The sequence below is a fragment of the Heliconius melpomene genome, chromosome 12, assembly GCF_056956725.1.
Source record: "Heliconius melpomene rosina isolate 202511_hmr_F chromosome 12, ASM5695672v1, whole genome shotgun sequence".
Lineage (NCBI taxonomy): Eukaryota > Metazoa > Arthropoda > Insecta > Lepidoptera > Nymphalidae > Heliconius > Heliconius melpomene.
Genome location: NC_140400.1, coordinates 4729143 through 4746932, shown reverse-complemented (window position 1 = coordinate 4746932; position 17790 = coordinate 4729143). Strand labels below are relative to the sequence as shown.

The window sequence follows — 17790 nt, the reverse complement described above, 5'->3', positions numbered from 1 at the left end:
ATAAAATACACATTTTTTAAATATATTTTACTCATCATAGGACTTCGTGTAAAGCTACGTCACGTATGTTTGTCTACTTCGAGTCAATGCGCATGTCAAGTTGAAAATTGCAAATGGCGTCCGTTGTTATTGTTCGTACCGAATAACTATTTGTAAAATATATACTAATCTTTTTAGCGATTTTTCTAATGAACTGTTATACTGATGCGATGCTTTAACTTCTTATGATTCGGCGCGACATGTTTTATGTACGTTTTTATGTGTTTTAAGTGTTTTTTTTCGAAATCTATGTGTGTCATGCAAATGGGGTAAGCTGGAATTATCGGATGTCGCTTAGGTTGTTTTGGATAGTTTCAATGAGAAAATGGAGTGAAGTTCTGTGATCTAAAGTGTTAAAATGAAGCCTGCATAAAGCTGATTAATGATCGCGTGGAGTTTAGAAGGAAGCGTGAGACGGGAACGAGTGTAATTTACTAATGTTCCATGCCGTGACTGCACTCCCCGTACATTTCAAAATGGCTGCTGCTCTTCACGATATATGAGCTTTGCGTCACTGAAACACAAATCAGTGATTTTGATTCGTGAAGAAATTCGCGTTTCGCTAGTCGGGTGATCCCATGTGAAAAGTCGAGTTTAACAAACAGACAGTGCCCCGGGAGAGCCTGGGGCGGGACAATAGTGGCGTATCATATGTTTTGGCAGTAGTGGACACTGAGTGACCATAGGACCGATATTGCCTTGCGTCCGAGCCCGATTGTAATGTTGCGCTTCATTTTACAGGATGATTTGGGACACGAGACAATAGAACTAGTGTGTTATTGAGCGGAATGTGACATTGTATGATAGGTGAGTTGATATATTTACGTTTATTTACATTCTGTGTGTTGCGAACAAAATGGACACATTGGGGGTGACAGGAGGTCGGCCGGCGGCGGCGGACGTGCCCCTTGTCGTGGTACATACGATCGCCTCGCATAAGTCGTCAAAATACTGAAATACATTATAAAAACGTTGTGTAACACGGTAACGATGTTTTGCCGACCTTGCTGGTCAATAAGGGACTGTTCCATGCATCAAACATCTAGTCCGCCTAATTAAGGCTCCCTACACAACTAACCCCCATTAATTAACTTTTTTACCTGTATATCGGAAAATGTTATTATTACCAGTCTTATTGGCATGGCAGTGTTTGTCAATAGAAGGTACTGTGAACCTAAAGCTAGGTTATACTGGGCAACTTATTTGCATAATTGTTCATATGTTATTCATATTATTATCTTTTATCTGTGTCATTCATTCACATATTTATTATTTACAATGTTGAATGTAATTGACAATAATTAATACATATAGAAATTATTAAGCTAAACAAATATTTGATATAAAGTTATTCTAAAGCATGAAATAATCAATAAAAAATTACTTATATGATTTTTTTGACATACTGTTTTGAAATATTGATCTTTTGAAATTATAGGTTAACAAGGTCAATCAAGGTAGAGGTTATTAAGATTTATTTTATGATGTAACTTATAAATGACATTAATATGAAAACAGGACTAGGTTTTATGTCAACTATATTTTGTTTATAAATCCATTTTTTTAATATTTTAGAAATATAGATATAATAGAAATATAGATACTTGAATTATAAGAATAATGACTTAGGGTTGGGAATCCATAACTATTGTTTTTGCAGTCAGACATTTTCAGTCAATTTAATTTCAGAACTTAAGATAAAATATAGAATAAGTAGTAATAATGGAGTAACTCTAAGTAAATACAAACAATGTTTTTTTTTGTTACAGTATTTTGTTTAAAGATACTGTAAAGCACGGATAACATGAGGAAAGGGACTCTCTGTAGGATAATTACAATAAAGAATAAATTAAATTAAATCAGCTTCACCCTGTATCCCGCAAACAGCAGGGTAGGCAGAGGGAACCTAGTGTTAAGACACTCCGTTTTTCCTTTAAGAAATATTTCATAATATTTGTTTTACCTGTGAATCATTAATTAGGCATGATTATGCAATTTTTTTATTTATTTTTATAACATTCATTAGAAATATTATAATATAAACTTAATTGTATTATAATTAATAACTTCCACTTCTTAAAAAACTTTTAATTACATCACTCTCCTTTGAGTTCACAATAAATATTGAAACTTGCAAAAAATATTATAAAGACTACTAAGACTAGTAGACTTATTTATCAACTATAGATTACCTACTTTTTAATTTTAGTTTTTTATTATAAACGTAATTAATATTATTAAATACACACTAGGCTCATGGTATGACCAGTATATGATTATAATAAATAAACTAAGTAATATAATAGCTAAATATACTTTTACTGATTACAATCTTGTCATTTATTGTGTGTGAATTTGCTACCTTCTAACTAAGTTGAGTTCACATTGCATGAACATTAACATGCTCAGTAGTACTGATTCAGTAGTCAGTCAGTTGATTAGTCTTCATATGACATCCACCATCCATACTAGGATTGATGAGTTGTGGCCGGCCTGAAGTTAACTGTAGATGGCTCATGGCATGTATGATTTTACAAATGCCAAACTATGTTATATTACCATGGCCAAGACTCGTTGACCATACTGCCACTCCAGAAAGACAATAGTTAAAGTAATAAAATCCTTGTTTCTTGTAATTTGTATACATTGGTTTTTAGAAATCTTATAAAACACAATGTATACAATTTATTTAATGAAACTCTTAACCAAGTTTCTTTTAAAATTATTAACATATATTTAAATAACAACAATAATTCTGAACATATAGTGGAAAACATAATGTTTTAACACTAGGTCCTTATAGTAACTTACAGTAAAAAATACAGCTTCACATTGTACCCTGCACACAGCAGGATAGGCAGAGGGAATCTAGTATTAAGACACTCTGCCCATAACCACTTTCCGCCGAATTCTGCAAGCATTGAGTGTTGAGTGGCGGAATTAAACGTCGCGCTTTGCCTCGATACTAGACCAAAGAAATGAAAATATAAAAAAACAACTATAGTTATTAGCTGTAAGCGCACGTAAAAGAATATTGAGGTAGCTTGATGAGAACGTATTGCTTAGTGGTCAGGGCGCTTGGATGGTTTCCAAGTGGCGCGGGTTGAAATTCCGCTATGTTCAAATTTTTATACCAAAAAAAAGTAAAATATAAATACGTTTTCAATTCCAGCATGGCAGCGGACAGTGATGGGCCAGGCTCACCTGGCGGCGGTGGCGGCGGCGGTGGCACCTGCGGTGTGATAGTGACCTGCGAGGGCGACCTGCGCGACCCCCGGTTCCCGGCGCGTCTTCGCCGCCTGTTGCGGGAGCTGCGCTCGCTACTCGCCGAGCCGCATCCGCACACGCTTAAAGTTAACAAGGTATGGGATGCTTTTTGATATCTGATGGTGCTTTCTTCTTATTTTTGTAATTTAGTCACGGACAAACTCTTTTATTCAAAATTTATTTTGTAATATTTTCTGTTGTTTTTTTTTCATAATTGTTTAATGATCTGGTCATTTTGTTATATTTAAATTTAACACAGTATATCACGATGTTATTATAGTGATGCCATAAACAAATACATTTATTTTGATGATATTTTAGTTTTGCGGTTATTTTAATTATTATTTTTTAAAAAAAGATTTTGATTAGATTTATTTCAATCATATAGCTATACTAGCGGCCCGCTCGCGGCTCCGCCTGCATGAACTACGTTATTATTAATTTCTGTCTCCATGAGTACCTACGTCCTATAAGTGACGACCATGCAAAATTTGAGACTCCTAGCATTTGTAGTAACGAAGTTTCATACAAACTTTCAACCCCAAAAGCAACCCCTTAGAAGTCGAATATTGCAAATTCCCGTCTCAGCGAGCACCTACGTCCTCTAAATAACTCGTATGCAAGATTTGAGATTCCTAGCACATGTAGTTTTTGAGATTTCGTGATGAGTGAGTGACCTGTCGATTTTATATATATAGACGTTTACTAATTAGCAAATGATGCTTGAGAGGTAATTTCATTATAATAAGATGATTGTAAATGTAGTATTAAATTTATCTATTAACAATTATAAGAATTAGATAATAAATATAAGAATTTCTTATTCTTGTGATATGTATAATTACCGCCGTATTATAAAATTATTTTCTTTATTTTAAAAAAAAATTGCTTTATATAGGTATAGATGATATCGACTGTACGAAAGTAATTTACAAAAATAGTATTAATATTTAAATAAACATTAATTTGGGGTGTATGATCTTGTAAAAAAAATTTACGTAAATTTCAACTATAAAGTTGCAGTTGAAGAACTAGGCATCGATAAATTTATGGCTCCTAAGTATAAGTCTCTATAATAGTATTCCACAATGTGTTTTAAATTTGCCAGTGCAGAAATTTAAAATTACTGTCGAACAATGTTAATAAAGGAAGCTTACTGTACTGTCCAAGAATATTTTAAAGATAAAAATGTTTTTCATTAAGAACATTTGAATTTCCTACAGGATAGCTACCATTGTATTATTGTGTTAAGCAAAAAAATTGTAACTTGAATATTGAAAACAGTAAGTGTTGAGTTTCTTGCCGGCTCTTCTCAGCAGAACTGCCTGCCTTCAAAAGTGCTTGTAATAGTCTAATTGAATAAAGAATATTTTGAATATGAATACTGACTAATCACCATCCTTATTATGCTCAAAATTTAAATTATTTTTCAATATTAAGATCAATTTCGAAGAAGTTTCGCATTCTGGCGGAAAGCGGAAAATGGAGAGTATTGATCTTGGTCGTCTTTGAAGTTAAAAAAAATAACATGTTTATGATTTAAAAAGCATTTTTTTTAATTCCATTATTTAGAGAGAAAGATTGTTAGTAACTAGTGATGAGCTAATTACGTTACAAACAATGATTCTTCTCCACTGTATAATTTGATTTTCTGTAATTTATTATGTTTTATTGTCGCTTTTAAGTAGTTTATTGCGTGTTTACGACACTTTCTATCGACTAGATAGAGTAAGGGAAAATGTATGACTGGACAAAGTTCTTGATATCAAAAGATAAGTAAGTTACCTACTTGACCGGCTTAATGACCCAAATTATATATAATCCTATCATTCAACTTAGGGTTCTATCGTTAAGTAAATATTTCAATATAAACATGTATGGAAAATGACGAAAACTTTCTGTTACTTATTGTATATTAACCGTGGCCTGCAGCTTTTGTTGAATGAAATCACGTTTTTTCCTGTTTCTATAGACTTTACAGACTTTTCTGTGTCTATATATTTACTTATTCCTTTACTTTTAACATGATTTTTGCTTGAAGCTAATATAGGTTTCACGCTGTATCCCTCGCACAGCTGGGTTGGCAGACGGAACCTAGTGTTAAGACACTCCTTTTCCCATTTTTCGCCGAATTCTGGAGGCATTGCGTGTTGAGTGGCGGAACTCAACGCCGCTCTTTGCCTCGATATCAGAGCGAAGAAATAAAAATATAAATGTAAATAAATATTTTATTTCCTCGAGTGGGAATCGAATCGAAGATACCTCTTCTTAAATATAGATAATTCGTAATTTCGTCTTGAGAAAACCCATTTATCGATATGGTGATAATGCACAACACTCTCTATACTTGACAGCCGTCTTCGACTTTGAACATTGTTACATATTTGTGTATAATATATTTGTAGCGCACTAAGAATTTTTCTTACGAATAGTACACTCGGGACTATTGGTTAATTCTTTTTCTATTGTAGATGTGCAAATTGTATGATTATTCCGTTGGTGGGCTTCTCCATTCATAAATCATTACAGCGTTTCTAAAGACGCAAAACGTCTGCGATATTTTATTATATATTTTCACGTACGGCTCGACGTATTTAGAGGGATAGGTTTAGTGATCGGATACTGTTTTTACATGCTTAGTATATTTATAAACTTTTTTTTTAAATATTAAATAGTATTTTTTAAGTGAAATATATTGTCTAATTTGTATTTTCTACCTTTTTATCGATTGAACTTGGTCGAATCTATTTATTTCTAGATTATCAACATAAAAACTTAGTTACCTTATGGAAAACACAAACGGAATGTTCAATCAGATGGCGGAACTCGACCCCACGTTTTGCCTCAGTACCAGAGTGAAGAAAATGGAAATATTAAATATTTCATATCACTGAGTCAACATGTCGCGTTTACAGTCACACTTTGTACCCCTGCGCCACGAGTGGCCTCATAATTATATGTATATTATTGTAACAAATTTATATAATTCTTAAACATTATAATTAATATGAACTATTGAATGTTCTACTGTGACAACGTCAACGTAATACAAAAAATAAATTAAAATACTAACGAAAACGGTTCCAATAATTTTCGATTGCATTTAAGAAAATGAATATATTTCAAAATATATTTCCAGGTGGAGCCCTGGAACTCAGTGCGTGTAACGCTCTCAGTGCCGCGGGCGGCGGCCGCGCGCCTGCGGGCCCTGGCCGCGGCCGGGGCGCCCCAGCTGAGGGCGCTCGGCATATTGTCCGTACAACTGGACGGCGACGCGGCCGTCTCGCTGCGACTGCAGCACGGCGCTGAGTTACGCATTAACACTGAGGATGGTGAGTTCACTTGGCATACTGTCCGTGCAATTAGATTATCTTATAGGAAAATAGATAGCTTATAGCTAGAAACCTAACATTTAACAGAAGAGTGATAATAATTGATTGAACCTATAGCTTATGTTTTAGAATATAACTTCATTAGTCCTGACTTAAAAAACGTTTAGATGTAATTTATGTTCACATTGGTGACCAATTTTATTTAACTAAACTATACTTTATGTATAAGTTAGAAGAAATATACATTAATTATTTATTTCTTATTATAAATATATTGCTCTAGTAATTAAACTATATTATATTTCATTGAATTTTTATTTCTTTTTATTCTAGACGCGACCACATCTCGTTCCCAGCCCACCGAGTTATTAGCTGGTCTTGGTGGCATAGCCCGCCTCATATCCGACGACGGTGCTTCCACCAGCTCGGAGCCCTCACAAAACTTTAAGTCTCCGAACACCGTGTGCCCAATGGACGGGAAGATACCGCAGAACATTCCCACGCCCACTACAGATAGATGCGAATATCCATTTGGAAGTATGACCCAAGCGAGGGTTATACATAGGAAGGAGAATACGTTAGGTAAGAATTAAAAATACATAAATAGAAAGAATATAGTGTAAAGACACTCTTTGGTACCATGTTAATTGCTGATAGATGTGAATACCCATTTGGTAGTATGACATGAACAAGTTACAATGGCGATATGAAGGAAGAAAAATATATAACGTAAACATATAAAAACATTTTTATCTTCATAGGAGGAGGAAGAATGTAGTGTTATGACTCTGCATTCTCTAATCAGTTTCAAATTTATATAAATATACAGAAAGAACAAAATGTTAAGACATTGTGTCTCTCTCTATATTCAGACGAATTTTTAATCCCACTAAACATTGCTTTTATGTGAATATCCACTTGGAAGTATGACACAAACAAGGATGATATGGAGGAAGGGAAATGAAATATGATTTAATTTTGTTATACACAGCGTTTTTGTCATCATCACTTTAAATGAAACCCCAGTTTTAACTACGCTATAAGAGCGTGATACAATAAAAACATAAGAGATTTTGCCAAAAATGAAAAAGTGATCTTTTTAAACAAAATAATTAATAAAATTATAATTGTAAAATAATATGGCATTTGTCAAGGATGGCGCACATCGCACGCCTCTCATTAAGGAAATCGAGTTGTAGGTATTGGCGGTGAAGTTGAATTGCGTAAAATAGAACGGGAGATATCCCTTTCTCGCTCTGGTATTTTTTTTTGAGGTATTAGTGGTAAGTGTTTACGTTATTGGTATCTATTCGTTACTGCGTCACACAATACAGTATGGATAAACATCGTGAAATGAAAAAAAATCCTACATCTGTCTAACTATTGACTAATCTTGATAAATTTTTACCATATATGCTGCATCCGTGAAAGGAGCGCAGACACTTCCAGCCGTATATTCTTAAATGACCATAAACATTTCTTAATTGAGTATTTTTGCAATTATACAAATCATTATGGCCAAGGAATTACAATCAAAGTGTGCAAAAAAATCTAAAAGTGATTTAAATAATATGCTAAGCACTAAATATTCTGATTCTAAAACAATAGAATGCACAAGAAAACTGCAACAATAATACTTGCTATTAACTCGTCATACGGCCCATTAAATATTATCGGAATAGTTTTACAAGTGTAAAACAGTAATTTACAATTTACAAATTCCGGCGGCAAGTGAGGAATGGAGTGTTTAATACTAGGTTCCCTCTGCCTACCCTGCTGTGTGCGGGATATAACGTGAAGCTGATTTTATTTGATAATTAACATCTACAAAAGTACATTACCGCCATATTAAAAAATTATATGAAAAAAAATCTCAATATTATAATTTCTTTACAGGCATAGGCGGTTGCGCAAATACGCTCCGGCCAACTTCCACAGAGCAGTTTCCCCGCCCCTCTACATCCTTCACTGGCCCCCCACCCCCGTACCCGGCGCCATCGCCCTCATCCTCCCCTTCGCCCTCTCAATCCCCTTCGATAGCACCCACAGTGGCCATGTCGTCGCCGCTGTTAGTAAACCTGCTGCAGAATGACGCACCAGCTCCTCAGCCGAGACAGAAGAGCAATGTGCCGGCCAAGTTGGATAGGTTGGAGGATTCACAGGTTTGTGGATGTTTTCTTTTTGAGCTGTATCCCGCATATAGTGGAATAGGCAAGAAACAGAGCAGGGTACATAACAATATAGTGTTGAGATTCTCTAAACAAACTGTCCAAATTTTTGAAATGTTGCATGTTGAGTGTCATAATTCAGCACTGTGTCTTATGTCTAGAGCGAAATTAATATATATATATTTTTCGCTTGAATGAGAATTGAGTTAGATTTAATCAACGAAAGGTTACGCAATTACAGCAGCCTTAAACAAAAACTTCAAATATCAATATTTACTCATACAATTTAACACACCTTTTCAGACATGTTGTTTCTTAATAAAAACCACTCTATATAGCAGTCTAAAAGGATAAGAGAACTTTGTTTATAACTTACTTATATTCATATTATCACAACCTAATGGCAATATTTCTATACAAAATAGCCAACTTATTTATCAAATTTACACTAATAGGTCCTTTCACAATTCCATTCTCAATATAATATTGTATTCCAACATTACAGGTTGAACTGGCAGTGGGTCGCGCTTTCGAATACCGCGGCGGTCGACCGTCTACGCCCCGACCTACCGTACCCGCGCCCTCCCCGTCCCCCCGTCCTCGTCCTCCATTCATACGAAGAGCGTTCCCGCCCCGTCCTCCACCAGTACAGAACACTCAGTACCGGGGACCGGTGGCCACTACGGTAGTGAATAGAGCAAGATTCCCCTCGCCCTCTCCGTCTCCGTACGGTACGGAGACGTTCCCCCCTCCCCCTCCTCCGCCGTACAGGCAACAGGCTATCCCCAGACCGAGAATGCAGCAAAGAGTCACACCAGAGGACCTGCAAGCCCTCCTGCCTCCGTCTACTACGTCGATGGATCAAAAAACGCAGTCGAGTTTTCAGGTAATATAGATTTTTACTAATGTCTCTGGGACGTAATTTTGAGATTGTATGATCCCCCATGCTGTGCTCAATTATGAATAGCTTAACCTGACGCGGAGCTTTCTCTTGCAAAAGCAGGAAAATGAAAATAATTATTTCCTCATAGATGGATTGGGGCCTATAAAAAACATTTCACAAACATTTTAATTTCATTTAATCTCTATAGGAAAAATGAACTTTTGTTTATTTTTTTAAGAATTAGCTGTATTTGTTTATTCTTCTCCAAACAACGCTTAGAACTAGACATAGTTATCTCTTGGTATTTACTACCTTTTAGTGTCCAATCATTTAGATAGTCTTTTTATACATAACAAAAAAAATATTCATATACACAATATTCCATGATATTTTCAGTTAACTATAATTGGTGTATGTTTCTATTTCAGGAGTTCCAGAGGTATCAGCAACAGTACATAGCGCGGCAGCGGGCGGCCTCGAGAGCCGCGTCGCAGCCTGACTGGAATGAGCCCTACCGGGACACCCTGGGAATGTCCATCCCGGACCTCTCCGATAACTGCGATCTGGACCAGCTGCTGCCCACGCTAGGAGCAGATCTAAATCTGGATGACTCCACATTGTCAGCCATATCAGACTTGGATACAAACACCAAGCTTGACCTCCTATATGACCACCAACAAGACTCTAATGCAGCAGAATCTACTCCTGATGCCCTTCTACAAGAAATAACTGGCGGTCAGTTTCCAGGTCCAACCCTAAACGGACCCTACAACCCCGAAATGACCCCGACAACGAGTCAAACAAATGTGAATAATGAAGTGCCTTCAAAACCTGCAGATACATTTGATTCGAATTCGGAGACGGCTTTCATGCCGCCGCCCCCCGTACCCCCGCAAACCAAATTTCATATAAATTCCCCTAATCATACAATAGTTACGCAGCATCCCCCTTTCAAGTCACCCCCGAATGCAACTTACACATCACCCAGTACAACTGCTGATAGGATGATGGAGAGGATAAACCAGTCGTCGTCGTCGTCGTCAATGCCGCCGCCCATGCGACTGCCAATAAGGCCCATGGCATCTGTCTCTACAGCCACTGTCGCATCTCAAGCGACCGCCCAAGAGATCGAGGAGCAGAGCAAGCAGTACCTGATCAAAACCCTTATGAGGGACGACGACACGCCACCGCCGCCGAAGGAAGAGAAACAAATCGAAGAAGTTACGGTAGCGCAGTGTAAAGTCAAAGAGAATTCCTCAGAAACTACACTGGAAATTTTCGGTATCGCAAAAGCTGTAGAGGATGACAGTAAGAAAGATGAAGACTTAAAAAAGAATAAGCTAATAAAGAAGGATGACAAACTACTGGCGCAGAAAGGGGGCAAGCCAAGGACGGGTGCAAAAGAGAAGCCCGCCACTCTTAAGGACAAGATAGTGAAGGATGGAAAATCAACCAAAGTTGCCTTACCGCGGCCGCACGTCGCGAAACCAGCTGCTCCCGCAATGGAAACGCCCAAATCGCCTTCAATGGAAAAAGAGTCATTGAAGCTAAGGTTAAAACTGGGCAAGAACGAGCCCACAGTACAGCCTGTGCACAAAGCTGACGTCAGCTTTATCCAACAAGCGAAAGGCGAAAAACCTATAGAAGGCGAGCTCAGAGTACCGCCCCTACATATCAGCCTTAGAGGTCGGAACTCGGCGGTAATAAAGAATTCTAAAAAGGAAAAGAAAAAGTTAATACCCGGGGATCTCCATTTGAAGAGAACTAAGATCAGAAAATTACTGGAGTCAGAGGAAAAGTCCCACAGGCGAGACTCGGAGGAGTCCCCCGCGTCCAAGTCGGGAGACAGCACTGAAAACTCAAAGACTGATGGAGTTTTACAAGTTAAAAACATAAAACTTAACAATCACTTTGGAGAAAGTGAAATTAAAACAGAGGTCACTGGCGACAACAACGTCGTGTACAGAATGAAGACGTTGTCCAAGAATGCCCACATAGTGACCAAGTCGCATGATTACAAGACAAACAACAAAATACAGAGCATAGAAACTCTGAAAATGAAGAAGAAGTCTAAAATGCTCAGCGGGAGCGGTAAAACTACGGAGCGATGTAAAGAGTGGAGGGACGCGCTGCTCGCACAGGACGGCAAGTACGCGCAGAACGAGGGCTACAGAGAGACGTCCAACAACCACGAACTCAAAAAGAAGTTACCTATTAAACTGGAGAAGGATGGTGCAAAATGTGATATTAAATCAAGTGAATGCGGTGCAATGGACGCGGAGTTTGGTGAAGTGAAATCTGGTGCTAGTGATTTAGACGGCAGGTTGTTAAAGTGTCATAAGAGTATCGAGAGAACGCTAAGTGTCGATGAGGAGAGCAAGTTCGACCGCGACGAAAATAAGCTGAAACGGACACATACGGACAGTACGGCTATCACGTCGCCCAACGGGCTCATCTCCGAGAAAAAGAGAAAAACAAGCCATAGTTCCTGTCCAGGTATGTATGTCAACTTGCAGGTGTAACATGTATATGCGGAATGTTGGAATTGAATGTGTTCAGACATTGTATGTCGACAAACTTAAAGTACAAAACTTTATTATGTATATAGTAACAGATGTTTGTGGACCAAATCATTTGATCATTACCATTTCTTTCCTATGTATGATATGTTATAGTGGCATCGGAGTTTTAGAAATATATCAAAGTTATTGTATGTACATTGTAAATTATTCATTTATATGGAGAAACAAAATAAACTTATATGACTCAACATTAGTAATCATTTTATTTTGAATCATTCAAAATTGATTTTTTCCAAAAACTGATTTTTTTTTATCCAAGTAAAAATGTAAAATATTATTATAGAATTTTAAAGAGATATCTTAAATTAAGATAGCTTTATTAGACAACTTCTTTTCCTCATCATCATTCACTATCTAAAGTCATGTCATTCCTTGAACCCTCTAAATGAAATAAGCAAGTTCCGTTTGCGTTCCAGATCCCCCTGGTTCGACAAACGTAGGGACAATAGGGCGCGCGGAGTCCCCTGCGCTCTCCCCGCGCCGCAAGGACCGCCCTAAGGACAAGACATACTGTAAGCTGGTTGCCGAACGGACCCGACCGGCCTCGCCTAACTCCCAAGCCCAGGGTGAGGATTCCGGCATCGAGTCCATGGACGCCCTGTCGGAGAAGTCACCCAATCAGGCCAGCCAGTCACCACCCGGACCTCAGAGGAAAGAGAGGCTAGACATGCCCCGTTCCACCAGCCCAACATCCGTGCAAAGGATAATAGGTGTTATAGATGCTCCGCCAGCCTCCGATGAGTTATTAGAAAGGTTGTCGTTAGCGACAGCTCAGCCCCGCTACGACCCCGATCCTCCCGATATCGACGTTATGGGCGATATAGAGGCGGAACTCGCAAAAATGCACGCCGACCATATAAATGGTGATGACGCACCCAGAAGACCGCCAGATGAGAACCAAACCAAAGAAGTCAAAAGGGAACCCACGCCTATACTCAGGGACGAGGATAAATCCGGTCAAAGCATAGACAGAGGGGACCATAAAGAAGAAACAAAAATAGACATAAAAATGGAAAGTATGGATACAAACGTCGAATCTAGTAATGCTCAAATCGAAGAAAGCAGTAAAGGTGATATCTTGTCGCCAAAAAAGGAGAAAGTTGTGGAAGACTTCGATCTGCCAAGCAGAGTGTCGCCTCCATTATATACTTATTCAAATCAGGAAAAAGTTAGTTCGGGTGATATTCTAGAACATAAAGACGAGAGACCATCTGTTCCTTCAGAAAATGGAGAAACAAAAGAAGGAGAGGTACAATTAAAAGAAAAACAGGAGCCGAAAATTGAAAGGCTACCCCTCAAAGCTGACTTTCCTGATAAGAGCTTACTAGAGCAATTACTAATAGAAATTCCTACACCTGACTATGTGGGCAAGAGGCCGGAGTCACCTTCACCATCCACGCTGGAGAGGGTGGCCAGGAGTAGTGTCCGAACAAGGTCGAGCAGTAAAATGAATAGTCCAGCAGATGCACCGAAAACACCGAGACTTAGCCCGGGGATAAATAAACTAGAGAGGTCAGACTCCCCAGCAATGCAACCCAGAAATTGTCTTCTAAGTGGTACTGACAAAACAAGTCCAAGGACGGCCAACACAGTGCCAACTCCTGCTAAGCCGGCGCCTGGCGCGAAACGGAAGCGGAGGGAATCAGAGAGTTCCTGTGCCTCCACTATTAGTTGCGAGGAAGGCATCTCACCCGGCAGACTAAAGAAGAAACCGAGAAGATTAGACCAAAAACCGGCGAACCCGGTCGCCATAGGAGGTAAAGTTAAGAAGGAGTCTGACAGTGATAGTGATGAACCATTAATATGCAAAGTACGGGGAAAAGGCGTTAAAGCAGTGAAGCCGGGAATGAAAGTAGTCAAGGGGGCAGAGGGGGTCGGTACGAGGAGGTCGGTGAGGCACGGGCCTACCCCGGCCCCCACTCCCGCTGTCACAGCCCCCGCCGCCGCACCCGCAACACCCGCGCCGCCCAACAGCACGCCGGTCAGACGAAAAACGAGGAGTGCGGGTGAGTTAATATATATATATATATATATTTAGTGACTTAATTTATTTATAAGTTTCTGGAGTCCTTGTGACATTTTTCATAAAACTTGATTCTTTTTCTATATCAAATGAATAATATTTGGTCTTGATTCTTTTTTATGTTCAATAGTTAACGTTTGTAACTATACCAAAAAAAAATCACATGCAATTTCTCCATGCTATCTACAGATTTCTATACTATGACATCGTACAAACAAACATTTGACACTATTAAATAAGCATTAACTCAAAAATTACACATTACAATAAGTATCTAAATCACTATAGTCTATTCATTTAGGCATGAGACAAAATGTAAACAAACCAAATATAACCTCTCAAGTTTTATAATGTAACATTTTGAGTTATCCGTATTGAAGATTTCTTTGATTGCTTTTACTTTAGCGGATAAAAGCGCTATCTTTACTCCGTTAAAGTTCGCTCAAGTGTGCTATTAACATATGTTACATACTACAAACATACAATTGTAAAACCATAGATTTTTTTATTTTTTTTATTAATTTAGTAACTCCATCGATTGTAACCTATAAATGAACCTTTTTTGTTTGGTTTACCTTTTATCTCATGGGTCCGTGAATAGGGTATAGAACGACTGACGATTGACTGTAATGGCAACGCGATATGGGTTCGATTCCTATTCGGGGATTCATTATTTCTTTTCTAGATTTTTCGATTTTCATAAAAAAGAATCTTACATTTCTTTATAATTTGCAGTAGGCGAAGGCCCACAAGGCACGGGCGCAGGCACGGGTGCTGGCACGGTGCGTCGACGGCGTGCCTCTCGTGACGGCAAGTGACGGCGGCGACGCGCGGCCTGCACCGCGCCCCCCATCTCCCTGCCCCCCCTCACGCCTCTGACGCCTCTGACCCAGCTGGCGCCCCTGCCCACCATGCTTTACCCCCTCGAGTGACAGTGATCAGTGACTAGTGACTGCGTGATGTCAGGAAACACCGTGGTGTACGACTTTTTGTGGTTTAAAATTTTATGAATCTCAAGTGTTTGTAAAATAATTGAATACATTGAATTGTGCAATATCGATCCTTTGAGGATGCTTACAGAGTTGGTATATGTGTGCTTTTTTATATTATAACGAAAGTGTTCAACGGTTCCTGACTGCGCTGCACTGCGGGACTCGCGCTTTGCCAGAACTATATATTTTTTAATTAGTGAACAAAATCATGTTACCATTCACTATTGTAAAACACTCGACGTTTTCTTTAATTGTAATTTTCGTTTCGTGTACGGAGTATTTTTTAAGATGGTCTTTTTACCAGGCTGGACTCGGTATCAGGAGTCGCGAGCCGAAGCCGGAGCCTTAGCTTAGTATAGAGTATCGTTGTACAAAAGAGCACTCGTCTTATAGGCACATTGTTATAGGATAAATAATTAAAATGCCCGAGATATATAAAATGCATAAAGTTTTAAAAAGATATTTTCATACGTTTTTGCACGTAACTCGTAGCGTCATCGAACTGCGTAGTTTTAAATCGTTTTTGGCGGGAGGCAGCCATGTTGCTTTGGAATGACCGTGATGGCTGTGGAGTGAACATCAGCATTCAGCATGGTCGCTCCCCGCGAACGCCGCTGTGACGATGCAAAGTTAGCGTTTTTTATATTGTATAAGTGAATTCACGACCAATAATTGTAATTTATATGTGACTTGCTATACTTGAATAATTTCTTAGTGAACTGATAATAATTATTGTGACTGAACGTTTCAACAGTTTGTCTGTTTGGGCTTCCAGTAAACTAAACAATTTTTTTATTTTACGCCCTTTCCCGAACATTTTTTTTATCATCACCACCTACCAGTTTTTTGACCACAATAATTGTTTGTCGACAAATTACGAAATATAATATAAAATTGAATCGCAAACCAGTGATCCTTATCCTTAGAGTTTGTAAGCTAGCTTTTCCTTTGCACTGTAAATAATAAAAAATAAATTGAAAATGTTAAAAATTAGTTGCCTAAGTAGATATTTAGTATTTATTATCACAAAAGTTTGCTAGTTATTGGTATAGTCAGAATGTTTTTGCTTCATACAATATTCTTTCACATCTATAATATGTAAATTTAGTTTGACACGGAACTTTTATATTGTATTTTAAACATTGTTTTTCTTAATAATAATAAGTAAAATATAGTTTTTTTGTACATTTCCTTTGCGGTTCCTACACCTGTGAGTAACAATTCAAAGCAATAATATGTGGATGTGAATTTTCTGTTAACATTTATAGATGATTGATAGTCGACTGCCTTATTCCTTAGCGTTTAGTGATTCACACATTTTCCCACTATCACCTGATCCCTCTGACGTTATTCACGTTGTTGTGGTTCTAGTTCGGACAGTGATAGCTCTACAATACAAAGTGTTAGATTGTATGTAGTATTTATAGAGAATATTTTATAATTAATTATATATTAAACGACATTGCCTGATAATTGTGCCCTAAAACGTGTGCCGTGAGTGGAGCTGTGTGAATGTCGATGTGATAGGGGGCGAACGGCAAGCCCTAGGAGTGTAAAGTAACCGTGGAGTTGATTATTATTAAATTATTTATCGGCCACCATGTCCGATTTATAATCTCTGTAAATTTTTGTGTATAGATGGGAAAATTAATATATGTTAATGCATAATTTGTTTGTTTTTTTATATAATTGTAGCTAGCGACGCCTTGTACTACACTGTAATGTAATGTAATATAGGGAAATGCAAGCTTGTAACATATAATTATAGAGAATGGACTCCTCAACTAGCTGTGTATATTGGGTGTATAGTTTACCTTTAGTTTGTTTTGTTTTATGATTAATGATAGTAATTTATGCTGATAAAATATATATATATATATATATACCTTTATATATATAAAAAGAGATAGATATAGATAATACACTATACATATAGGCTAGGGGTTACACCACACATGAGATAGCATATAGTTTTGGTATGTAAACATTTAATAATTGTAAATAGACAGCAAAAATAGTAAATAAATAAAGAATTGATACAATAAAATCTTAACTTTATGTTATTATTGTAATATTTTTTCTAGTTGGTGTTTTAGGTCAGTGATAGTGAAGACTGTCTGCCTGTACAGTTTAGTTGCAGTGGTCTGTCTATACGCAATTTATATCCCCCTTTTTTATTGTGCATTATTTTTTTTTCTGTAAGTTGCTTTCTCTGTCGTCCTTTCATTATTTTTAAATCATATATAATTACATTCGTAAAGTGCGATGAGTCATGGCGAATTATTATCATATTATTATGAATGAAAAGAAATAAGGAATATTATTGTTCTGCTATTATTAAATTTGTAAAGTTAGTTTATTAATAAATGAATAAAAAAATTTTTGGTTGTTTCTATTGGGTGATGTTTGATTGTAAAAAAAATATACATACCTAAACCTACATACTAAATATAGTATGTAGGTGGGTACTATAGGTAGGTAATAACACCTACTTATTACTTACC

General features: G+C 37.5%; 1 protein-coding gene across 3 annotated transcripts; it reads left to right on the top strand.

Moving 5' to 3' along the window:
• The first annotated feature begins 87 nt into the window (after positions 1–87).
• Positions 88–17667, top strand: LOC146533525 (uncharacterized). 3 transcript variants are annotated; one of them, XM_085193932.1, is made up of 10 exons: positions 88–308; positions 781–846; positions 3212–3401; positions 6446–6638; positions 6972–7220; positions 8535–8800; positions 9312–9692; positions 10118–12185; positions 12688–14277; positions 15030–17667. In XM_085193932.1, the coding sequence occupies exons 3-10, from the start codon at positions 3213–3215 to the stop codon at positions 15110–15112; spliced, it is 5019 nt and encodes a 1672-aa protein (XP_085050058.1). In that variant the 5' UTR covers positions 88–308; positions 781–846; position 3212; the 3' UTR covers positions 15113–17667. The 3 variants fall into 3 exon arrangements, with proteins under 3 accessions (XP_085050058.1, XP_085050055.1, XP_085050057.1); XM_085193931.1 differs by having other exon boundaries at positions 89–248; XM_085193929.1 differs by having other exon boundaries at positions 88–846.
• Positions 17668–17790: the final 123 nt, after the last annotated feature.